This window comes from Mesoplodon bidens (assembly GCF_964165515.1).
Source record: "Mesoplodon bidens genome assembly, chromosome: 18".
Taxonomy (NCBI): domain Eukaryota; kingdom Metazoa; phylum Chordata; class Mammalia; order Artiodactyla; family Ziphiidae; genus Mesoplodon; species Mesoplodon bidens.
In genome coordinates, this window is record NC_138175.1 from 34,735,836 (window position 1) to 34,761,942 (window position 26,107).

Below are 26,107 nucleotides of genomic sequence, written 5' to 3' on the forward strand. Positions count from 1 at the left end.
GATCCATCCACTTTAACACATTTTAAGTTTGGGTAAAGTAGACTGAATCAAACTCAAATGAAAAAAAATGATGGATGCCTATAGTGCACTTGAACATTTGTTAAAAGGGTAAATCTCAGGTTGAGTGCTCTTACCACAGTAAAAACAAAAACATCATAAGAGTTTTTGCTTCGTAAAGACCACAGCATTTCAATTCTTACAGAACGGGTACTCACTCCTCAAGGAAGTCTTACTAACCCCCAAATCACCCACAACACACACGCCCCACCCCCAGCTATTGGCCAAGACAGCCCTCATTTGAGAAGACCGAAACAAACAAGAGGCCTGAAAAGACCAAGACTTCCCCCAGAGAAGAGTTTGTACCCTGATTTTCTGAATCAGAACACTGGAACAGGAGCTAATAGTATGAGTTCTTAATAAAAAATGAGAGACCTGGCATTCCAGAGAATACAAAGTTCTAGAGCATAATCAGGTGTTTTACCATAATATTACATTAACATCTGTGTTAGTGGGTTAAGTTATGGGGTTGAACAGTTCTCTGCAGTGATATTCTACCTCAAGATAATTCAAATAAAATACAGGTATGTGAATTTTTGTTTCATAAATCTGCTTTGTTTCAACTCTTACACATTCAACAGTCAAAGTGCATACACTCTAAAAAAATGTACAGTCCCTTAAAAGTGCATAAATGTACTAACCTAGTAGGTAAATACAGGCCAGTTTTAAAACTTCCAAATATCTGGACCTAAAAGAGAAAAAATTGTTATATTAAAATATCAGATGAAAAGCCACCAAGCTATGGAGAAATGCAGGGTTTTGCCACCCTCTACTGGTAATTTTTAGTACTACAAGAGCACTTTTTTTCTAACACCATGCTTTCATGAAGCGGGATCCCGTGGCTTATAGGCAGACATTCGGAATATAGCTTAAACTTATTAGGTTCAAATATCAAATATCAAATATGTAGACTTAAATAGAAACCTTTCGAAAGTAATGTTCAGGTCACTAATGTTCCCTGATAATCTAGAGATATAATCACAAATCCTTAACTTTTGTTCTCTCAAAAGGAATCTTCTCATAGATTACTGAATTAGGGTCAGGCTACTTCAGTTCCAGGACAAGTGCCAGCCTATAGGCCATCTCCACAGAGAACACCAGGCACTGTCATTATAACATCATGCTGTGGCATAAAATCAGGACATATCCTATCTCAAACCACAGAGAACGGTGGAAGACTCAGGCAAATATGTGTCTGCAAGTAATTGCAATAAAGGATGAACAATGGAAAACGTTCAACTTTTGAGGTGAGATGGACCCAGGAACCTAATCACAGCCTCGTGCTCCTCATCTGCAAAGAAACTGTGGATAAAATCCCCCACCTCAGAAGGAGGAGGACTGATTTAGATCAGGGCTTCTCAGCTTCAGCACTACTAGCATCCGGGGCAGATAATTCTTTGTGTTGAGGAGCCGTCCTGTGCATCATGTGGTGTTTAGCAACCTCCCTGGCCTCTACTCATTATATGCCAGGAGAACCTCACCAGTCACGATAATAAAAAATGTCTCTGACATTGCCAGATGCCTCGTGGGGGAGAAACTTGTCTCCAGGTGAAAGCTGTCAATCTAGATCACACAGGAGAAACAACGTGGCATACAGTGGCTGCTCAACAAAATATTATTAGTGTCCTCCCCTCTTCCCTGTACCTACAGTATCTTATTTGAAGCTTCTTTGTTTTGCCAACTGGACCAGAAAAACTTCCCTGGCTTCACCTTTACCAGCCCATGACGGAGTCTAAAGAAAAGCTATATAACACAATGTACAATGTAATGGATTCTAATAAGTTACTTCTTCGAATGCACAAAATTGTACAACAGACCCTCAAAGCAGCCCTAAAAAGTGAGCGTCAACAATAAGAACCACAAATAAGCAGAGGAAATCTTGGGCAAAAGTTTTGTTCACTGGGTGGGAGCTATACTGGGAGACAAGGAGTGATTAGAAAAAGAGAAGAAAACAGCAGTTTCAGGAAAGTAGAACACACGCCCGCATTAGCCTATGTAGACGAATTTCAAATGACATAAGAAATTCCTACTGGACATCTTCATTCAGCTGTACATAATTATGTAATGTTCATACGGACAGGCTGGAACAAAATAGTAACAGCGTTTTGATACATCACATCCAAATAACCCACTACTACAAGGAGGGTTTATTTGTCTTTCTTCTCTTTATAGTAATGATTCCTAAAAATAGTTTGCAGTTAGTAGCTGCTATTCAGTACTGCAAAGAAACAGTTTTAAGTAAGTCATCCAACTCAATGCAAATAATTAGGAAGCCCAAAATTCTAAAGGCTGAAGAAAATTCTTTGCTTTTAAAATTGCATTAGATCACAACTCTACAGATGCACATACACAGGGATGTTACCACCTAAGCACCCTCCGACCCAGACAGGTACTCACGTCAGCACTGGGCCAGAGCTCCTTAATCACACTCTCGATCCTGTTCACCACCTCCATTCGCATCTTCTCTTCCTCTGGTCTTGGAGACATGTATTCATAAAAATCACTTATTTCTTCATGCAGACTGAAAAAAAAAAAGCAGAAAAGTTCATATGAGCAGGGCCAGACTAATGAGCAATCACTAGCTTAAATAATCTTACCTGATTAAGTCTACAGGATAACTCAGCTGATGATTTTACATGCATAGATTTCTCACCTTAATTTTATTTTATTTTTTTTATATATATGTGTCAGCATACAGTATTTGTCTTTCTCTTTCTGACTTACTTCACTCTGTATGACAGACTCTAGGTCTATCCACCTCATTACAAATAGCTCAATTTCGTTTCTTTTTATGGCTGAGTAATATTCCGTTGTATATATGTGCCACATCTTCTTTATCCATTCATCCGATGATGGACACTTAGGTTGCTTCCATTTCCGGGCTATTGTAAATAGGGCTGCTATGAACATTTTGGTACATGACTCTTTTTGAATTATGGTTTTCTCAGGGTATATGCCCAGTAGTGGGATTGCTGGGTCATATGGTAGTTCTATTTGTAGTTTTTTAAGGAACCTCCATACTGTTCTCCACAGTGGCTGTACCAATTCACATTCCCACCAGCAGTGCAAGAGTGTTCCCTTTTTTCCACACCCTCTCCAGCATTTATTGTTTCTAGATTTTTTGATGATGGCCATTCTGACTGGTCTCGCCTTAATTTTAAAGTTACAATTCATGCTAAAATGGGAACGTACGAAATTTAATCAAAATGCCAAGATAAATAAAACAAGAAATTCCCAATTCCAAGAAGCCTTAATAGAAGTGTACTAGCAGCTTTCACAGCATGTATTATCTGCCTGTGCAGAATATTTGCTGGGCGCTGGTGATTTTTAAATTTCTTAAATTTCAAGTGTAAGGCCCGGCCTCTGCCTTTACACTTCTGATCCAGTGGATATGAACACAAGAAGATACAGAAGCTAGGTGACAAAGACAAGCTTCCTGGCAGTGGGGATGACCCTCTAACCCCTCTGTAATCCATTCCTCACAGGAGCAAAACAGCGTGTCTTTCAGAATGTTTGCTTAGTGAATTAAGTGTCAAATGAATAGGTCAGCCAGCGAATATCAGCAAAGACCTGAAAAGAATGGCTGGCAGACAAGGCTCCATGAAGGAGCTAAGAAGACTTCCAGAGACCGAGAGGTACGAGGCACACTCAGGGAGCACCGAGCAAAGGGCACAGCCTGTGGCGGAGGGAGGAGTAAAGGGAGGAACAGCAGCTGAGAGGAAGGCAGCACCTGATGACAGCAGGCTTTGAACAAAAAGCTAAGAAGTTCAGACCTTCCCCGGTGGTAACGGAACTATTTAAATGCTTCTGAGAGGGACCAAGGAAAGACTGACTTAAAAAATGGAGCATTTTAAGAAGATTCATCTGGCAGTGGTGCAAACAATGGATTGGGAAAGAGACGAGACTGGAGGCGGAGGAATGGCTCATAAATTACTGCAACTGTAGAAGAACTAGCTGAAGGCCTGGAGGATGGTGGAAGGAGAGAAATGGGCTCCAGAAGTGCCACACACACAGACACAATGGCTGGGTCGCAGGGCATGACCAGCAATGGAAAGACAGGAGTGAGGACACCTGCAAGGGCTGAGGCCTGAGAGGCTGGGGGCATCGATGAACAAGATGAAAGGAAAAACTAGGCTGGCTAAGGGGCTGGGTGTAGTCAATTACTACTGCAGAATAGAAGAAAATGAAAATAGCATTCCTTAACAAGCTGGCGCAACTGTGAAGAGCTACCTTTAGGAGGGAAAACTGAATATAAAATGGGAGGAAATCTGCTAAACTTGTGTTGGACGCAGACACGGTGGGAGGCCAGGCTCCAGGTGGCTGGAGGTAAGCCGGAGTGAGGTTGTTCTCGTGGTGTCTCAGTCTAGCACAGCTGTGATGGACCGGGAAGCCAGGAGAAGGGCACTAGTTAAATAGCAATGGGTGCCACGTGCCAGAGGGGAGCATGCTGGGGGGCAGTGGTAGGCAGTGCAGCCTCGAAGTAACAGAATCTGGAAGGAGGGGTGTGCCCGCAGTGGCAAGCCCATTCAGGTCCAGAGCGGGTACAGGATTCAGAGGAAGCTAGAAACACCAGGAGATCCAAAATGGTTATAAAGAAAGGAAAGAAAAATGTCTTAAGTCCCAACCTCCACTGGCTATAACATTTAAAATGTGGCTGAGTAAGCAATCAACAGTTTCTGCCTCTTCTGATGTTTTATTTTTAGACAGAGTCAAAAAAACTTGGGTTCCAGACTCAGGCTCTGCCTGAGGGCAGCTATGTTCTTTTTGAAATGCGACTGGCACTTTCTGGCCTCAGTATCCTCAGGCACAACCAAGGGGTTGGCAACAGGGAGCCTTTTCAGCCCCTTAGTTTCAAACCCTGGGCCATTTGGTAAGGAATGATTTATAGCAGTGTTCTGCCTGTTCACTGTGCAATACCACAGAAAACTGGATTTTAAAACTCCAGGGAGTTCTGCAGGTGGAATCAAGTCTTCCTTGGTATGCTTCTAGGTACCCTAGGATCTTCTGATTTTTTTTTTAAGCTTCCCAGGTTTTAATACATTCTCTAAAGTATCCCCTTTGGCTTCTTAAAGACAACAGCTAAAATGACTAGTCATTACAGAGTTTACAGCTTGCTTTACTCTTCTGCACTTTTGGCAGGGATGAGGGCCACAAATAAACAACAAAATAAATGGACTTCTTATCTAACTGGATCATTTGCTATGTATCAGAGTTTATTTGTGGTTCAAAAGCACATCACTGTAGAATACTTCCATTTTAACCAATGGAAAAAACCTCCTAAATTTGACTGTTATCTATTCTACAAAGGCCCACTTACACATTTTCTAATTCAAATACAGGCAAAAAATATTTAGCCTGTCTTCCAGTTAATCTTCAAGTCATATGAAACTAAGTAAGAATTCATCCTCTGAACACTACTGAGTGCCTATGTTCAGGGCATTACAAGGAAAAAGGCTAGTCACACATGATCCTTGCACTGGGTAGTTTCCATCTAATGATGAAAAGAAATACTCATTTGAAGTAGTTTTGTGATGTGTAATATATATATTCCGCACTGTTCCACCACAGGCAGGTTGCAGATGAACAGGAGTGCTTTCCAATGATGATAGCTTCGGGAAATGGAAAGGGGTTGCCTTGCAAGGTAGTAAGGTCCCCGTCACTACAAGTATAAATAAAAAAACTAGATGACCATGAAGCAAACAAAGGTCTTATAAGAGATTTCTGAACTTGGTAAAAAGTGGAGAAGATTCTAAAATTCCTGTTTATCACTAGGCTTTTAGGTTTCTAATTAGCACATTAATTTGGAGACAAGATATTACAGTGTTACGTGACAAATCCTTAAATGAAGACTACCCTAAACTTTAAAAATCCATGGAACCATCTTCCCATTTAGGAAAATATGGTTCTACAGCTTATCTGTAGATTTGCATTTGCCATATTGAAAGGGGGAAAGAGGAATAAAGGAAAAAGGGAGGGCTATTAAAACAAAAATGTACTGGAACAGTAAGAACAAGAGAACCCATCTCAAGCCTGCCAGGGTCATCTCCTTACCCACACCAAACACAAACATCACTACCTATATCTCGTCTATATTTAACTAACTACTTGTAAAATGCTTAAAGAACTAAGTGAGAAATGTTGGTATATTTCGGAAATAAATTTCCAGTAAAGATTTAAAAATAATTCTGAGGGGCTCTATCCCTGTGGACTGCATAATTTTACTGGCATGGTGCCATGTCTATCTAGGGGCTTCAAAAATCCTGAAGGAACTGAATCCCATTTTTGGAGTAACTACTACATTCCTGGCACACTTCTGAGTGACATGATGACCTAATAAAGGCTGGAAACTAGAGAAACTTTGCAAGTCTGCTTTCACATATTAATGCAACTTTATGCCTCTGAAATCAACGACTCAGAGAAAACTTTAGTTTCTCCCACATCTGGGTCAAAACTCAATATGATTAATTAGTAAATATTGCTGTATGCTACATACGCAGCCTTACGGTTTCTCGTCTTAAATTATAAAATACAACTCTCCTGTGATCCAAACTCCTGAGTGATCAAAATACAGTGACCTCTATCAGGATATCAATGTTTTCTTTTTATAAGATAAAGTGAGCAAGAAAGCACACCCACTCCCTGTTTTTAAAGGAAAAGTACATAATATAAAAGCAATATGATAAAGTAGGTGCTACTATACAACTGGAGAGGATACCACCCCCCCAAAAAACAGAATCAAAATTAATTTGCTGGGGTAAAATTTACGTTAATCTCAAAATTAATGATAATACAAAAATTTAAAGTGACAAGGAAGAAATATCAACAAAAAATAGCTTCTGTATTTTAAAAAGTACAACCCCACAGATAATTTAGGTCAAAACAGAGACATGAAAAAAAAAATTGCTTCTGCTCTGAGAAAAGTTCCACCAGGGAGAAATGTTAGCCTTTCAAAATGGCCCTCAAAGGCTCAGTTTCTCTGGCTATCAAAGGGAAGAACTGCTTCACACCCTTTCAGCTGGGTTGCCCAGGGTGGCGGTGTGAGTCTCTTAGGAGCTTCTGTACCCTCAAAACCAGAGGCAACATGGCAGTCTCCCTGATGCCTCCAGGCCAAGGCAGGCAGATCCCCCACTGCTGGCCCCTCTGCTCAACACTGCCCCCTGCAGTTCAGCCAAAATCTGTTCAGGGGCTAACCCTGCTTCCTGAGGGACACCTGCCCAGCTTGCAATGTGCCTGAGAACACAGCCACATCAAGGTCAAGCTTTCCAGTTTCCATAACTGAAGTCCTCATTAATTATAACTTCAGACTTACATGAAGGCATGGACAAAGTTCTATTCAATTAGTCAATTACTTCCCCCCCCAAATTTTAAGACTAATAATAACCAATTTTGACAAGGACATATGGAAAAGGCACTCACATGCTGTGTGTAAAAATATAAATTACTACAACCTCTCCAGAGGTGGTTGTATTAATTAGTGATAAATAATGTTTATATAAACCATTTTTAAAATCCCATTATTTCATTAAAATCAGGACCTGGAAGAGTATCTTATCTGCAGTCCCATGTTTACTGCAGCATTATTCACAATAGCCAAGATAATGGAAACAACCCAAATGTACATTGACAGATGAACAGATAAAGAAAACATGGTCTATACCTATAATGACATATTATTCAGCCTTAAAAAAGGAAATCTTGCCATTTGCAACAAAGACAAACCTGAAGGACATTATGCTACGTAAAATAAGCCAATCAGAGAAAGACACATACTGTATGATTCCACTTATATGCAATATTTAAAACAAACTCATAGAAGCAGAGAACAGAATGGGGGATGCCAGGGGCTGGCATGGGGGTGTGGGTGGGGAGTTGTTCAATGGGTATAAAGTTTCAGTTAAACAAGATGAATAAGTTCTATAGATATGCTGTACAACACAGTGTCTATAGTTAACAGTACTGTGTTATGCACTTAAAAATCTGTTAAGAGGGTAGATTTCATGTGTATTCTTACCACAAAACAAGTGAAGGGACACAAGGAAACTTTTGCAGGTGCTGGATGTATCTATTACCTTGATTGTAGTAATGGTTTCATGGGGGGTATGCATATGTCCAAACTCATCAAGTTGGATATCTGCATGAAATACGTGCAGTTTTTTGTAAAGCTGTTTAAAAACAAATCCCCTTCTTTTCACCCTTCAGAAATATTTCCATGAGGGAACAAGGATATTCACCACAGCATGATTTAGGATACTAAATAATTGAGACACTGCCTCGATGTCCATCAATGGGATCCAGTTAAATAATCACAGGAGTACTCATTGATCTTCCCTTGAACTACAGCCAATAACCCATTAAAAAGAATGATGAAGAGCTATATGAGCTGAGAGAGAAAGATCTAAGATTTGTTATGTTTAAAAGAAAGGATCCCTTTCATGTACATTAAAAGACACACACAGGGACTTCCCCGGTGGTCCGGTGGGTAAGACTCCATGCTCCCAATGCAGGGGAACCAGGTTCGATCCCTGGTCAGGGAACGAGATCCCTCATGCCGCAACTAAGATCCCGCATGCCGCAACAAAGATCTCGCGCGCCACAGCTAAGACCCGGCACAGCCAAATAAATAAATAAAATAAATTAAAAAAAATAAAATAAAAACACACACACAAAGAGAGAGAGTCACAATATGTTTCTATTTGCATTACAAGTTTTCTGGAAGGAGAACTGTTAACAGTGATGGCTGTAGGGACAGGACATGGCAGGAGAGGTAGGGACACTTTAGTTTTTTATTTCATATCACTCTGTATAATCTTATAATTTTTTAAAAACCACTAATGTTTATTTGTTTGTCTGCTTTTCTAACAGGAATCATCATTATCTGTTTGGAGAGATTACAGGTCACTTGTCATCTTCTTTATATTTTCCATGTGAAAAATACATGTGTGTATGTATTTCCACAAAGCTTCGCCCCACAGAACACGGTCTGTATACCATACTGTTTATGGTGATTAAACCTGGTGAGTGAATTTAGGGGTGGGAAGAGACTCACTTTTTCTAAAGTATACACTGATATATATAGTCTATCATTTAAAATGCATACATGTTCATTACCATTGTATAGTTTCATAACAAGATCTTTATAACAAGGAAAAATATCATTAAAGAAAATTAACACTTAAAGGAAAAAGACTCAACTTACTCTAATAATCAAGCTTTGCAGACCAAAAGGCTACACATCAGGCAGCTGGAAGACTTGAGCAGAGAGGGACCCCAAACCGGGGCACGCAGCAACTGACACATGACACAGTTGGGAAGTTACTGCATGCATGATGCAGTGAGTATAGTAGTAAGTTTCTGCTGCTGTCTGACTCACCCCTTCTAGGGACTTAAATGTGTGTGTATATGCAAGACAAATTTCTGGAAGAATACATAAAAACTGCTCGCAGTGGTTTCCTCTTGGCGGGGAGGGGGTGGGACTGAGGTCTGAGGTATAGGGATTTATATAGCCTTTTGTACTGTTTGATTTTTTTCAAATGCAAGTAGGCACCAAGAGAAGTGAATAACAGCAAGCCCTGGGGCAATCCCTAGAGCAGTCTGAGTAACACCTTCAGGAGGCTCTAGAATTTGATTTTTACAAAGAAATTGTCACACACACACACACACACACACACGTCCTATATTTCCAGCTGCTGGCTAGACTCCTCTACCTATATGTCACCTCAAACTCATTCAAAATGAAATTCCTTGTCTTTTTCCAAAACCTAGCCTTCCTGCTTGCATTTTCTCCCCTGAGTTATTGTTTCCCCAAAATGGAAACCAAACTGGTCTCCCTGCCCCTAGCTTTCCCCTTCTCTGGGCCATCTTCCACGTGATCACCCTTCCTCAAGCTATCTGTGTCATTTCCTGATGCCTCTTCCCCCCAGTACAGCCACAAAGAACTGTGCCAGAACATGCCAGGCCTCTTCAAGAGCCCTGCCCTTGTACAGGCAGGCCCTGTGCCTGGAATACCTTTTTACTCAGCCTTTGAGAGCTCAACTAGTACCTCCTCAGTCAAGTTCCCAGAAGCAGTGTTACTTTAGCTCCTCCTCAGTGCTCCTGACCCTCTAGTCTTAGTCCTACCTCCTGCCCAGCAGTCAATCCAAGCGAGTTCACAGCAAATGCCCTGCTCACAGGCCTCCCTGCTCCGACTCGACTCTCCGATTCAGCTCTGTGTCCCCAGACCCAGGACGCAGTACAGAAAAGCACTTCTTGAGGAAGGGACCCTGAGCTGACGTGTGTACATCTACCCACACTCACGTCCACATGTCATAAAACTTCATGTCAGGCATAGAAGATAAGAGTTTGATTTTAGGCGCTAAAAATAGGAGTTCACACAAACAGGAAACACACTTACATACTAGAACACTAGAGAGAGAGTGTGAAAGGGATTTCCTGTCAGGAGACAGCGCAGGGCTTTAGTTCATGTCTCTTAGCCATTTGCCCCCAGACCTATCTGAAGAGGTGAGACGTTCTTCCCTCAAAAAAGCATTAGGAAAAAGTTGTCTTCAAGTAGAAACAAATGCCAAAGGCATTTATAACCAGAGGAACATGAAGCTTCTTTCTTCACAGCTCTATCTCACCATAATTCACTTCCAATATTTTAAAATCAAATTGGCAGTCTTACACTTCAAATAGGGACAACTCAGTTGAGAATTTAACAGTGAGAAGACATGGTATTCGAGGGTCATGTTATCCACAAAAAACAAAACTAACGTAATAAGAGCCAACTTTGACAGATTTTTGGCAGTAAAATTATATTTAAACACATACATCAGGATCTGAGATTAAGAATACCAGCTTTTATTTTGGTTGTAATCAAGAGAAAAAACAATAATATATAAAATCACTAAAGACAAGCAATTTTTAAAAACCCTGAAGTTATAATAAAAATAACTGAACCTGGGACTTCCCTGACAGTCCACTGGTTAAGACTCCCCTGCTTCCAGTGCAGGGGGTGCAGGTTGATCCCTGGTCGGGGAACTAAGATCCTAGGTGCCACGTGCGTGGCATGGGAAGGAAAGAAAGGGAGGAAGGGAGGGAAGGAGGGAGAGGGAGGGAGGGAGGGAGAGAGAGAGAGAGAAAGAAAGAAAGAAAGAGAGAAAGAAAGAAAGAAAGAAAGAAAGAAAGAAAGAAAGAAAGAAAGAAAGAAAGGTGTCTCAAACTGGCCCTGTAGATACTTCTTCCAAGTTCATACGTTCTCTATGAGAATTTTTAAATTGTGTGTTTTCACTTCAATATTACTCTGTATAACATTAGCATGAGCTTGTTCTGGATCATCTAGATGCTTCTCTGGAAACAGAGAGCTGCCCAAGGATTCCCCAGCCCACATGTGCTGTTGTGTTTACCATCAAGCTAAGGCCAAAGAATAGGATTTTAATTGGTCTGTACTAACAGTCAAGAACAGGGTAAGACCTGATACATGTATCACACATATATGCCAAGTAAAGGTCAAATGGCACCCCTGAACATTTCTACAGCTTTCAGAATAGAGAAAAATGATGAGAGAACTGAGTTGTCACATGGCAAGGTACTAAAGGCATTTCCAGTGCATTCCCAACACCACAGCTGGCAATATCATATTTACATTGAGAGTAGCAATATGATTTGCGTAAAACATCATGTGTCCCATAAATTCATTTTAATTTTATTGATTCTGTCATTGTATCTGTATTTAACTGGTTGTTTTGTTTTTGTAACCTTTTTTAAACATAAGAAATTTATCCTTGTGTGCATTCTTACATTATAATAAAAATAACTCAAGCTAGGGTGCCAAGAGCAATCGATGGAGAAAGGACAGTCTTTTCAGAAAATGGTGCTGGGGGGCTTCCCTGGTGGCACAGTGGTTGAGAGTCCGCCTGCCGATGCAGGGGACACGGGTTCGTGCCCCGGTCCAGGAAGATCCCACATGCCACGGAGCGGCTAGGCCCGTGAGCCATGGCTGCTGAGCCTGCGTGTCCGGAGCCTGTGCTCCGCAACGGGAGAGGCCACAACAGTGAGAGGCCCACGTACCACAAAAAAAAAAAAAAAAGAGAGAGAGTGAAAAGACAACCAACAGAATGGGAGAAAATATTTCAAATCATATATCCGATAAGGGATTAATATCCAAAATATACAAAGAACTCCTAAAATTCAACAACAAAATCAAATCCCGATTCAAAAATGGACAAAGGACTTGAATGGACATTTCTCCATAGAAGATCTATGGATGACCAATAAGCACATGAAAAGATATTCAACATCAACAGTCATTAGAGAAATGCAAATCAGTACCATCAGATTACTTCAACCCATTAGGATGGCTATTATCAAATAAACAGAAATTAACAAGTGTTGGTGAGATGTGGAAAAATCGGAACCCTCCTGCATTGCTGGTGGGAATATAAAATGATTAGCTCACGTGGAAAACTGTGGCAGTTCCTTAAAAAGTAGAATTACCATATGATGCAGCAATTCCACTCCTAGGTATAAACCCAGAAGAATTGAAAGCAGAAACTCAAGATACTTATACACCAATGTTCATAGCATTATTCACAATAGCCAAAAGGTGGAAACCAACCAAATGTCCATCAACAGATGAATGGATAAACAAAATGTGGAATATGAGTTGGCATTAAAAACGAAGGATATTTTGATATATGTCATAACATGCATGTTAAGAACATTATGCTAAGTGAAACAATAAGCCAGACACAAAAGGACAAATATTGTATGATTCCATTTACATGAAGTACCTAGAATAGGCAAATTCAGAGGGAAAGCAGAACAGAGGTTAGTTACCAGGGGCTGGAGGGGAGGGGGGAATGGGGAGTGACAGTTTAATGGGTAGATAGTTTCTGCTTGGAATGACGAAAACTTCTGGAAACTGATAGTGGTGACGGTTGGACAGTGATGTGAAGTGCTTACTGCCACTGAACTGTATACTTAACAATGGTAAACTTTATGTTATGCATATTTTATCACAATAAGAAAAACTTAAGCTAACACTGGATATCTGCCAAAAATATTTTTTGAAGATCTTAATTTGAGAAACACTGCTACAGAGTTAGAATTAAAAATTAAACCATTTACGTAATGTTTAAAAATATAGACACCAATGGTATATATTGCTATGGATGTAAACATAGAAGCGTAAGAACATCAGCGTTGCAAGAGTGGTTAGCTCTGGGAAAGGAGGGAGGTAAATGGGAGGTATGCCAAACAGTGTTCAAGTGTATCTGAAAAGTTATATTCCTTACGTAAAGGAAAAAAAGAAAAAAAAATGGAACAAAAGAAGGGAGGGAGGGAGGGGAAAAAAAGGGGAAAAGTCAAATTTGTTAAATCCAGATGGTGGGTACTCAGGGGTTCATTGCTATTCTGTATCCTCTCCACATGTTTGAAATAGTTAATAATAAAAATTTGAAATGACTAAGAATCAAAAGTTTACATAATAAGGAATTAAAACTTCCTTTAGCCATTCTACACAATGAATGAGCAGACAGCCCAGACACAGGCCATGTTCCCAATTTACCATCAAGAGCACCTTCTACTTCCCATCTTCCCCTCTCCCCATAGATCTAAGCTGCCATCAACAAGCAGTCAAGAGTTGTCAATCAGCATTCACTAGCCAGACTTTTCTCTCTCTCACTCTGAGACCATAATTGGTCTTACAATTTTTGCTTGCCTCCAAAATTGCAAGTTAAAAAAACACTAATTCCCATTAGAATTAATGTAAAAACTGCAGCATTTCTACATACAATTAAATTCATACCAGGCTAGTAATACAGTTACGATTGGTTCATAATTACTTACTGCAGGTAACTGAAAATTGTCAATAAAAGGCAAAAATTCCCAAATAAGCCAGAACCTGGAAGCAACCGCAACTTGGAGCTTTGCTACTTTGCCAGTTATATCAAAACTGTACAAATAAGATCACGGTAGAAATAACCCTAGAGCCATTCATAGTCATTCTTTCTCTCTCTCTCCCTCTCCCTCTCTCTCTCTCTCTCTCTCACACACACACACACACACACACACACACAACACAATTAGATCTTTCTTTTTTCTTTCAGCCAAAACACTATTTCCACTTAAGTATGGGAGATGTAAAAGTACACCAGGCTCAAAATGACACTAAGAACCAAAAGAAGGAACACTCCTAGGTATCTATCCAAGGGAAATGAAAACGTATACCCACGCAAAAGCTGTTTGTAACAGCATTATTCACAATAGCCAAAAAGTGGAAATAATCCAAGTGTCCATCAATTGATGAATGGATAAACAAAATGTGGACACACTGAAATGTTATTCAGCCACATAAAGGAATGATACATACTACAACATGGATGAACCTTAAAAACATGCTAAGTGAAAGAAGGCACACACAAAAGGACACCTATGCTATATAATTCCATTTATATGAAATGTCCAAAATAAGCAAATCCGTAGAGATAGAAAGTAACTGCTAGTGGATATGAGGTTTGTTTTGGCGGTGATGAAAATATTCTAAAACTTATTCTGATGATAGCTGCACAACTCTGTGAATATACTAAAAAACACCTGAACTGTACATATCTCAGTGAGGCTATTATTAGGGAAAAAAGAAAAAGAAAGGACAAGCTGCCATTACAGACCCCAAAAGATTCTGCCTTAACTTGTATGTTACCACAAAGCAAAATAAGACGAATAGGAGAGTCTATGAGTCAACAGAAAGAAGACTTGTATATCCAGGTAGTAAATGACTTAACATAAACCCAAAACAAAACAACTTGACATTTTACTTAGCACATGGACCAAGGTAACAGGCAAATTGTTACACTTTTTGAAATACTGAAAGACCCAAAAAGGACCTAGGGATCCCAGGGTCAACAGGTATCTAAGGCATTCAGAACTTTTAACGCAACATCAATCTAATCCGAGAGTCCCAATAGCTTCTCCACATGTCATTAGAGAGTCCATGAATCTGCGCCTGCCCACCTCAGCTCCCTCCTGGGCACTGCTGGTTTCACAGGATAATCCTCAAGCATCCACAGAAAGTCAAAAACAAAAAAACAAAAACAAAAACTCTTTTCACCATTAACTTCCCTAACAATGAGCATATATTTATATGTCCTTAAGTTTACCATTACTTAGGAAGTCTTATCTCATTTTACAGAAAGTTATATAAATCTGAATAACTCTTTGACATTCTCCATTGGAAGACACAACCACCCGTTTCTGGAACTGCTGAATCCCTCATGTAATTACCCCTTTCCTGGGCATATGATCTTCTGGTCAAGGACAAACTGCCAATGTTCTAATTCAGTGGTGCCAAGTTCACTATTACCTCACTTTCAGATAAGAAAGTGATACGCGTGAGAAAAATCAGAACATTAACACACTAGAAACTTCAAAGTAGAATAATAATACAGCCAACACATTTACACATACCTCAACAAACAAACACACACACCAACAAACCCATGGGGCAAAAATCTCACAACCACTATTCCATGACAAAAATAAGTAAACGGATAAAGCCCAAATCTCCTTGGGGGTAGGGGGGTGCGGGGTAGGAGCCTGGGAGCCTTCAGAAAAGTAGTAACAGTTTCCCTCATTCACCGTTAACCTTCACAGTCTTTCTAACACACAATGAGACCAGCAATTTTACTTTGAGGAACACAGATGGAGAAACTGGCTCAAAAGTAAACAACACTTATAAGTATGTTTCTCATGCTTTATTCACAACAGAAAATGAAAAGCAACTTAGATGTCCAACAACAAGGGCGTGCTTTAGTAAACCCTGGTATATAGTCATGTAGGAAAATGTGTTCTACCCTCTCCAAAAAACACTGCATCGTAGACTATGTAAATACATGGAAAAGACCATGCAAAATGTAAACTAGGAGAAGCAATAAGATCTTTCAAGTAGAAGAAAATTGTATTTTTTTAAATGGACATTTTACAATGACACTTAAATAAGAGTTTATGGAGACTACTATTAGTTGATAATTTTTAATGAAGAGCTTCTTTGAAATGGCGTATTTGTTGTTATTTTACAGTCAAGTTGATCAGATATACAATACAAATTATTGAATATACAACGTAAAGTTTCTAACACTATTATGAAAGGCAAGCACCAAAGAAAACGCAGAACTCATCAAATCCTCTTGATATTTCTTGCTGTTTTGACACAATTATTCTGGCTACCATTATCTGTTAATCATCTTCACATCACTAACCTAATTCAGCGTTTTTTATAAACTATTTCCAAGTCAGCAGCCAGCACAATGGCACTGGGCATGAAGACATTCAGGGTCTGCAGAGCAAACCCAAAACACTCCTCAAATTTTTGACAATTATAAACAAAAAAATTGCTCTGCTACTCTTGTGTCTTCACTGAAATATTTGCAAATTCAATGAAGTCCAGAAAATTCTCCTGAGTTCCCCTCGACACTTCTGCAACATGACCTGGCTGGAGGACAATTTAGCATTTTGCCCCAGCAATCACAGCACATGTGCACACAGAGGCATCCACAACAATGTTCACTGCAGCACTGGAATAGGAAACAGTGGAAACAACATTTGTGTTCACCAGTAGGAAAATGGCTTTAAAAATTACGGTACAACTACACAGTTGAATTCTACACAGCACGTGAACTGACACGAAAAAATTTCCAAGATACATTATTTGGAAAAAAACAAAATTTACAAAATAAAGTCCACCCAGTAGGAAAAGTTCTGGGAGGATCCACAGGACATTGGAAACAATCATTACCTCTGAAGAAGAGGCTGGGGCTAAGAACAAGAATGGTGGTCAAAGGAGACTCCTGACTTCTCTGTAACGTTTTGAGTTTTTACAAGGACAATAAATTCATGCCTTATTTCCATAATTATAATTTAAGAAAAATCTCTGGGTCATAAACTGCATGTGATTTATCTAATATTCCATTAAGGGAATTCAAATCTATATGAACACAGGTGGTTTGAGTCTAACTGATAAAGGGCATTGAAGGTGCCCTGTCTTCACATTTAAATACAAAAACACACTTCCCTCTGTACCTCTCCAACAATGTAAACATGTTTCCTTCCTTAAAAACAACCCCAGACACCCTCCTTGCCAAAAAAAAAAAGGAAAAAAGCACTTTTAGTACAAGACCAAATTTTTAAAAAATCTTACACATAATCTCAAACTCCTTAATAAGCATTTTTACTTTTCATCCAAAAAACGATAGTGTTACAAAGCCTTAGCCAAACTTCACCTCATTAAGATGATGTCTGTTGCCCACATAACTATTTTGAAGTTGTTTCATTCACCTGGTCTGGTATTAATCAATACAGAAAAGTTAGTGGGAAGGCAAAGCTATTCCATTTTGAGCATAATTTCAGAGGACTTCCAGCATCTCATCTCCCACCTCAACCCCCTTATAGCAAGGGGGTCCAAGGGATTCTGACAATTAGCCGGATTTGAGAACCCACGCTCTAAAAGGGGGTTTTAAGCAGTACTTCTCAATCCGTGCTGCATATGATTATTATTTTTTAAATATGACGTGAAAGCCACCACCCACTGCAGACCTATTAAATCAGAATCTCTGAGAAGTGGGCTCCAGTCATCAATTCTCTTTTTTAACTTCCTCAGATTGAGAACCCTGTGTTGAAGTAACTGGTTTAGGCGTTGCCCTTATCAAGCTCATTAAGCAGAACACCATTATCTGCATGGGCCATAGGAAACACAGTGGCAGCCAGCAGAGGAGGTGAAACACCAACCCCCAGTTTTATTTGAAATCACAGAGCTAGGCTAACAGGACCAGATTCTCTATAACTAAGATCCATTATAAACTAGGGCTAGTAAGAAGCCCTGGTTTCAACTAAAGATAAAGTCACCCCACTAACTTGAAACTTGGTAAAGTCATTTAACCTCTCTGAGATTCAAATTATCAATTTTTTAAAGGACTGGAATAAATGACCTCCGAAGACCCTCTGATCTCAAACCCCATGATGATTCTACCATGTGGCCACAACTCAATCAAGTCCATAAGCAGAGTGTCCTTAAATAAATGCATGAATATCTTCTGCGAGTATCAGATTCATCATACATATAATTCTGTGCTAATCTACAGAAAAATTCTATTCATCGTCACACCATAAGAAATCCTAACTGAACGTAATTAGATTCTATCAGATCAATCACAAGTGAAAATTAAACTGGTCACATAAGTCTCAAAATACATACAGGGACTTCCCTGGTGGCGCAGTGGATAAGACTCCACGCTCCCAATGCAGGGGGCCCAGGTTCAATCCCTGGTTGGGGAACTAGATCCCACATGCATGCTGCAACTAAGAGTTTGCATGCCACAACTAAGGAGCCCACGAGCCACAACTAAGGAGCCCTGGAGCTGCAACTAAGGAGCCTGCGAGCCGCAACTAAGACCCAACGCAACCAAATAAATATTTCTTTAAAAATTAAACAAATAAATAAATAAATAAAGCTATCAAAATAAACAATCTAATCCTACACCTAAAGCAACTAGAGAACGAAGAACAAAAAAACCCCAAAGTCAGTAGAAGGAAAGAAATCATAAAGATCAGAGCAGAAATATATGAAATAGAAATGAAGAAAACAATAGCAAAGATCAATAAAACTAAACGCTGGTTCTTTGAGAAGATAAACAAAATTGATAAACCCTTAGCCAGACTCATCAAGAAAAAAAGGGAGAGGATGCAAATAAATAAAATTAGAAATGAAAAAGGAGAAATCACAACTGACACTGCAGAATTATAAAGGATTATAAGAGACTACTACAAACAACTATATGCCAATAAAATGGACAACCACGAAGAAATGGATAAATTCTTGGAAAGGTACATATTTCCAAGACTGAACCAGAAAGAATTAGAAAATATAAACAGACCTATCACAAACAATGAAATTGAAACTGTAATTAAAAATCTTCCAACAGCTTTTCGGCCGGAACCACCATCTTCCAGTAATTCGCCAAAATGACCAACACAAAGGGAAAGAGGAGGGACACCCGCTACATGTTCTCTAGGCCTTTTAGAAAATATGGAGTTGCTCCTTTGGCCACATACATGCAAATCTACAAGAAAGGTGATACTGTGGATATCAGGACACTGTTCAAAAAGGAATACCCCAGAAATGTTACCATGGCAAAACTGGGAGAGTCTACAATGTCACCCAGCATGCTGTTGGCATCATTGTAAACAAACAAGTTAAGGGCAAGATTCTTGCCAAGAGAATTAATGTGCGTATCAAGCATATTAAGCACTCTAAGAGCCGAGACAGCTTCCTGAAACGGGTGAAGGAAAATGATCAGAAAAAGAAGGAAGACAAAGAGAAAGGTACTTGGGTTCAACTGAAGCACCAGCCTGCTCCACTCAGAGAAGCACACTTTCTGAGAACCAACGGAAAGGATCCTGAACTGTTGGAGCCCATTCCCTATGAATTCATGGCACGATGGGGGTAAAGAAAATAGAAGACCTGGACTGTATAAATGTTTCTCTTAATTGAGTAGAAGTGTGTGACCCCCCCCAAACAAATATTTAAAGCACATTTTAATTGTGTCCAAATTCAGTAGGTGACATCTTTTTACTTTTCAAATTTAGTGTTTTTTCTTCCTGAAAGATGTGAGGTAGTTTGTTGTGCAGTATACTCCACTGGTTAATAAACTGCTAGATATTATTTATAAAAATTTGTACTAGTTTGAAAATAGTCTCTAAATTCCTATGAACAAAGGATTTAAAATAAATGAATGAGGGCTTCCCTGGTGGCACAGTGGTTGAGAGTCCACCTGCCGATGCAGGGGACACAGGTTCGTGCCCTGGTCCGGGAAGATCCCACGTGCCGTGGAGCGACTGGGCCCGTGAGCCATGGCCGCTGAGCCTGCGCGTCCGGAGCCTGTGCTCTGCAGCGGGAGAGGCCACAACAGTGAGAGGCCCGCGTACCGCAAAAAATAAATAAATAAATAAATAAATAAATGAAAGGTTAAAAAAAAAAATCTTCCATCAAACAAAAGTCCAGGACCAGATGGCTTCACAGGTGAATTTTATCAAACATTTAGGGAAGAGCTAACACCGCTCCTTCTCAAACCCTTCCAAAAGATTGCAGAGGGGGGGAACACTCCCAAATTCATTCTACGAAAACACCATCACCCTGATATACCAAAACCAGAAAAAGATATCACAAAAAAAGAAAACTACAGGCCAATATCACTGATGAACATAGATGCAAAAATCCTCAACAAAATACTAGCAAACAGAATCCAACAGCACATTAAAAGGATCATATACCATGATCAAGTGGGATTTATCCCAGGGATGCAAAGATTCTTCAATATACACAAATCAATCAATGTGATATACCGTATTAACAAATTAAGGAATAAAAACCATATGATCATCTCAGTAGACACAGAAAGAGCTTTTGACAAAATTCAACACCCAGTTATGATTAAAAACTCTCCAGAAAATGGGCATAGAGGGAACCTACCTCAACATAATAAAGGCCATATACGACAAACCCACAGCAAACATCATTCTCAATGGTGAAAAACTGAAAGCATTTCCTCTAAGATCAGGAACAAAACAAGGATGTCCACTCTCACCACTATTATTCAACATAGTTTTGGAAGTCCTAGCCACGGCAATCAGAGAAGAAAAAGAAATAAAAGGAATACAAATTGGAAAAGAAGAAGTAAAACTGTCACTGTTTGCAGATGACATGATACTATACATAGAGAATCCTAAAGATGCCACCAGAAAACTACTAGAGCTAATCAATGAATTTGGTAAAGTTGCAAGATACAAAATTAATGCACAGAAATCTCTGGCATTCCTATATACTAACAACACAAAATTAGAAAGAGAAATTAAGGAAACAATCCCATTTACCATCGCAACAAAAAGAATAAAATACCTAGGAATAAACCTATCTAAGGAGGTGAAAGACTTGTACTCAGAAAACTAAAAACACTGATGAAAGAAGTCAAAGGTGACATAAACAGATGGAGAAATATACCATGTTCTTGGATTGGAAGAACCAACATTGTGAAAATGACTCTACTACCGAAAGAAATTTACAGATTCAATGCAATCCCTATCAAACTACCAATCACATTCTTCACAGAATTAGAACAAAAAATTTTACAATTCGTATGGAAACACAAAAGACTCCGAATACCCAAAGCAATCTTGAGAAAGAAAAACGGAGCTGGAGGAATCAGGCTCCCTGACTTCAAACTATACTACAAAGCTATAGTAATCAAGACAGTATGGTACTGGCACAAAAACAGAAATATAGATCAATGGAATAGGATAGAAAGCCCAGAGATAAACCCACACACATAGGGTCACCTAATTTATGACAAAGGAGGCAAGAACATACAATGGAGAAAAGACAGCCTCTTCAATATGTGGTGCTGGGAAAACTGGACAGCTACTTGTAAAAGAATGAAATTAGAACACTACCTAACACCATACACAAAAATAAACTCCAAATGGATTAAAGACCTAAATGTAAGACCAGACACTATAAAACTCTTAGAGGAAAACATAGGAAAAACAACCTTTGACATAAATCACAGCAAGATTTTTTTTGACCTACCTCCTAGAGTAATGAAAATAAAAACAAACAAATGGGACCTAATTAAACTTAAAAGCTTTTGCACAGCAAAGGAAACCATAAACAAGACAAAAAGACAACCCTCAGAATGGGAGAAAATATTTGCAAAGGAAACAAAGAATTAATCTCCAAAATATACAAACAGCTCATGGAGCTCAATATCTGTCATACAGAGTGAAGTCAGAAACAGAAAAACAAATACCATATGCTAATGAATATATATGGAATCTAAAGAAAAAAAAATGGTACTGGGCTTCCATGGTGGCGCAGTGGTTGAGAGTCCGCCTGCCAATGCAGGGGACATGGGTTCGTGCCCTGGTCCGGGAAGATCCCACATGCCGCGGCGCGGCTGGGCCCGTGAGCCGTGGCCGCTGAGCCTGCGCGTCTGGAGCCTGTGCTCCGCAACGGGAGAGGCCACAACAGTGAGAGGCCTGCATACCGCAAAACAAAAAATAGTACTGATGAACCTAGTGGCAGGGCAGGAATAAAGACGCAGACATAGAGAATGGACTTGAGGACATGGGGTGGGAGGGGGAAGCTGGGGCGGAGTGAGAGTAGCATCGACATACATACACAACCGAATGTAAAACGGTTGGCTGGTGGGAAGCAGCCGCATAGCACAGGGAGATCAGCTCAGTGCTTTGCAACAACCTAGAGGGGCGGGATAGGGAAGGTGGGGAGGAGGCTCAAGAGGGAGGGGACATGGGGACATATGCATGCATATGGCTGATTCATCTTGTTGTACAACAGAAACTGAAACAGTATTGTGAAGCAATTATACTCCAGTAAAGATCTATTTAAAAAAATAATAAAAAGATATAAATAAATAAAACTATAAAATAAATACATTTGGAATAAAGAAATTTTTAAAATAATTCAATCTTTGTCAATGTTCTGATTTAAAGAAATTTTTTCCCATTTTTTAAAAACTGTGGTAAAATATACGTAAAATTTACCATTTTAACCATTTTTAAGTGTGCAGTTCTATGGCATGAAGACATACACATCTACTCAGCCATAAAAAGAAACGAAATTGATTTATTTGTAGTGAGGTGGATGGACCGAGAGACTGTGATACAGAGTGAAGTAAGTCAGAAAGAGAAAAACAAGTACTGTTATGCTAACACATATATATGGAATCTGAAAAAAAAAAACGGTCACGAAGAACCTAGAGGCAGGACGGGAATAAAGATGCAGAACTACTAGAGCATGGACTTGAGAACACGGGGAGGGGGAAGGGTAAGCTGTGACAACGTGAGAGAGTGGCATGGACATATTTACACTACCAAATGTAAAACCAATAGCTAGTGGGAAGCAGCCGCATAGCACAGGGAGATCAGCTCAGTGCTTTGTGACCACCTAGAGGGGTGGGATAGGGAGGGTGGGAGGGAGGGAGATGCAAGAGGGAAGAGTTATGGGGATATATGTACAGCTGATTCACTTTGTTATAAAGCAGAAACTAACACACCACTGTAAAGCAATTATACTCCAATAAAGACGCTAAAAAAACAAAAAAAGACATACACATCTTGTGAAACTATCACTACTATCCATCTATAGAACTTTTTTTTTAAACCACTTTACTGAAGTATGACTGACACATAAAATATTTCATGTATATAACCATACTTGTAAAACTATCACCAACCATCAAGGCCAAAAACATATCCAACACCTCCCGAAAGTTTCCTCCTGCCCCCTTTATTTATTTTTTTAATGTGTGTGGTAAGAATACGTAACAAAAGACAAAAGACATGGGTTCGTGCCCCCGGTCCGGGAAGATCCCACATGCCGCGGAGCGGCTAGGCCCTACACTATTAGTTATAGGCACCATGCTGTATAGATCTTCAAAACTTGTTTATACTGCATAACTGAAACTTTGCTCCAGAACTTGTTTTTTTTCTTTTTTTTGGCTGCGTTCGGTCTTCGTTGCTGTGTGCGGGCTTTCTCTAGTTGCGGTGAGCGGGGGCTACTCTTTGTTGTGGTGCACAGGCTTCTCACTGCGGTGTCTTCTCTTGTTGCAGAGCACAGACTCTAGGCGCACGGGCTTCAGTAGCTGTGGCTCGCGGGCTCAGTAGTTGCAGCATGCAGGCCGTAAAGCGTGCGGGCTTCCGTAGTTACAGTGTGTGCTCCACAACTTTTTAATCTTCCCCAAATGAAACTCTGTACCCATTAAACACTAACTCCCCATTCTGCTCTCCCCCGCCCCCAAACCCCTAGCAGTCACTGTTCTACTTTCTGTCTCTATGAATTTAACTACTCCCTAGGTATCTCACAGAAGTAGAATCTCATTCAATTCTGTCCTTTGTGACTGGCTTTTTTTTCCACTTAGCACGTCCTTAAGTTTCATCCATGTTGTACCATGTGTCAATTTCCTTCCCTTATAAAGCTGAATGATATTGCATTGTGTGTATATTACAATATTTTGTTTACCAATTCATCCATCAATGAACACTTGGGTTGCTTCATTCTGATTTCTTTTTTTAACTGTATGTTACTTTGAAGTCACATACAATAAAAATGAGAGAACCTTACATCATCACATTTCTTGGGGGGAAAAAAAAAGACCTGTAAGCAGATCACATTCTGGGCCATAAAACACAACTTAAAAAATTTTAAATCATACAAAGTATACTCTCAGACCTCAATGGAATTAAACTAGAAATCAGTAATTTAAAAATAGCTGGAGGGGCTTCCCTGGTGGCGCAGTGGTTGGGAGTCCGCCTGCCGATGCGGGGGACTCGGGTTCGTGCCCCGGTCCGGGAGGATCCCGCATGCCGCGGAGCGGCTGGGCCCGTGGGCCATGGCCGCTGAGCCTGCGCGTCCGGAGCCTGTGCTCCGCAGTGAGAGAGGCCACAACAGTGAGAGGCCCGCGTACCGCAAAAAAAAAAAAAAAAAAAGGATTTAAAAATAGCTGGAAAATCCCAAATACAATATTTGAAGATTAAATATGCAATACTTGGAGACTAAATAATTGGGAAATTAAAACTTGGGTCAAAGAAGTTGTCTCAAGAGATAGTCCTAACTAAATGAAAGTGAAAATATAACTTATCAAAACTTGTGACATGCAGGGCAAGCAGTACACAGAGTAAAATTTATATCACTGAATGCAAATATTAGAAAAGAAGAGAGGGATTCCCTGGTGGCGCAGTGATTGAGAGCCCACTTGCCAATGCAGGGGACGTGGGTTCGAGCCCTGGTCCGGGAAGATCCCACATGCCGCAGAGCAGCTGGGCCCGTGCGCCACAGCTGCTGAGCCTGCGCTCTGGAGCCTACAAGCCACAACTAATGAGCCCACATGCCACAACTATGGAAGCCTGCGTGCCTAGAGCCTGTGATCCGCAACAAGGGAAGCCACCGCAATGAGAAGCCCGCGCACCACAACGAAGAGTAGCCCCTGCTTGCTGCAACTGGAGAAAGCCCGCGAGCACCAATGAAGACCCAGTGCAGCCAAAAATAAATAAATTTATTAAAAAAAAAAAGAAAGAAAGAAAAGAAGAGAGATCTAAAAATCAATTATCTAAGTTTCTACCTTAGGAAACTAGAAAAAGGTGAATAAATTATGTTCAAAGTAAGGACAAGGAAAATAATCAAAATTTGAGCAGAAATCAGTGAAAAAAGAAATCTATAGAGAAAAATCAGTGAAACAAAAGCTGACTCTTTGGAAAGATCAATGAAATGGATAAACCTCTAGCCAAATTGAGAAAAAAGAGAGAAGACACTAATTACTAACATCAGAAATGAATGAAGGGCCATCACTACTGATCCTATGGATATTAACAGGAAGATAAAGAAATATTATGAACCCACAAATTGATACCCTAGATAAAACAGACCAATTCCTTGAAAGAGACAATCTACCAGAATTTATACAAGAAGCAAAGAACAATCTGAATAGGCCTATGTCTATTAAGGAAACTGAATCAATAACTAATAACCCTCTTAAAATAAAAAGCAACAACCCCAGATGGGTTCACTAGGGAAATCTACCAAAGATCGAAGGAAGAAATTATCTTAATTTTCTACAATCTCTTCCAGAAAATAGAAGCAGAGAAAATCGTTTCTAATGCATTCTCTGAGACGATTACCCTAATCCCCAAACCAAAGACATTATAAGAAAGAAAAACTACAGACCAATTATCTCTGAAGTATCTCTGAACACAGATGTAAAAACCTTGAACAAAATATTAGCAAACCAAATACAATAATGTACAAAAAGAATTATACACCATGACCAAGTGGGATTTATTCCAGGTATGCAAGACTGAGTCAACATTCAAATATAAATTTATGTAATCCATCACATCAACAGGCTAAAGAAGAAAAATCCTATTACCATATCAAATAGACAGAAAAAGCATTTGAAAAAATCTAACACCCAATCAAAAACACTGAGGAAGGGAATTCCATGGTGGTCCAATG

The 26,107-nt window shown here is 39.7% G+C and overlaps 1 protein-coding gene and 1 pseudogene across 3 annotated transcripts in view; one reads left to right on the forward strand and one right to left on the reverse strand.

The window, feature by feature from the left end:
- TENT4B (terminal nucleotidyltransferase 4B) overlaps window positions 1-26,107 on the reverse strand; it is a 59,983-nt gene that overhangs the window by 14,275 nt on the left and 19,601 nt on the right. For both annotated transcript variants that reach the window (XM_081215503.1, XM_081215502.1), the window contains exons 2-3: window positions 2,455-2,578; window positions 699-745 (exon numbers count right to left, since the gene is read on the reverse strand). In XM_081215503.1, coding sequence (XP_081071629.1) covers window positions 699-745; window positions 2,455-2,578 — 171 coding nt within the window. The remainder of the gene's footprint in view (window positions 1-698; window positions 746-2,454; window positions 2,579-26,107) is intronic.
- LOC308606201 (large ribosomal subunit protein eL21-like) lies at window positions 18,405-19,739 on the forward strand (annotated as a pseudogene). Its single transcript has one exon. The product of its transcript is annotated as a large ribosomal subunit protein eL21-like (transcript).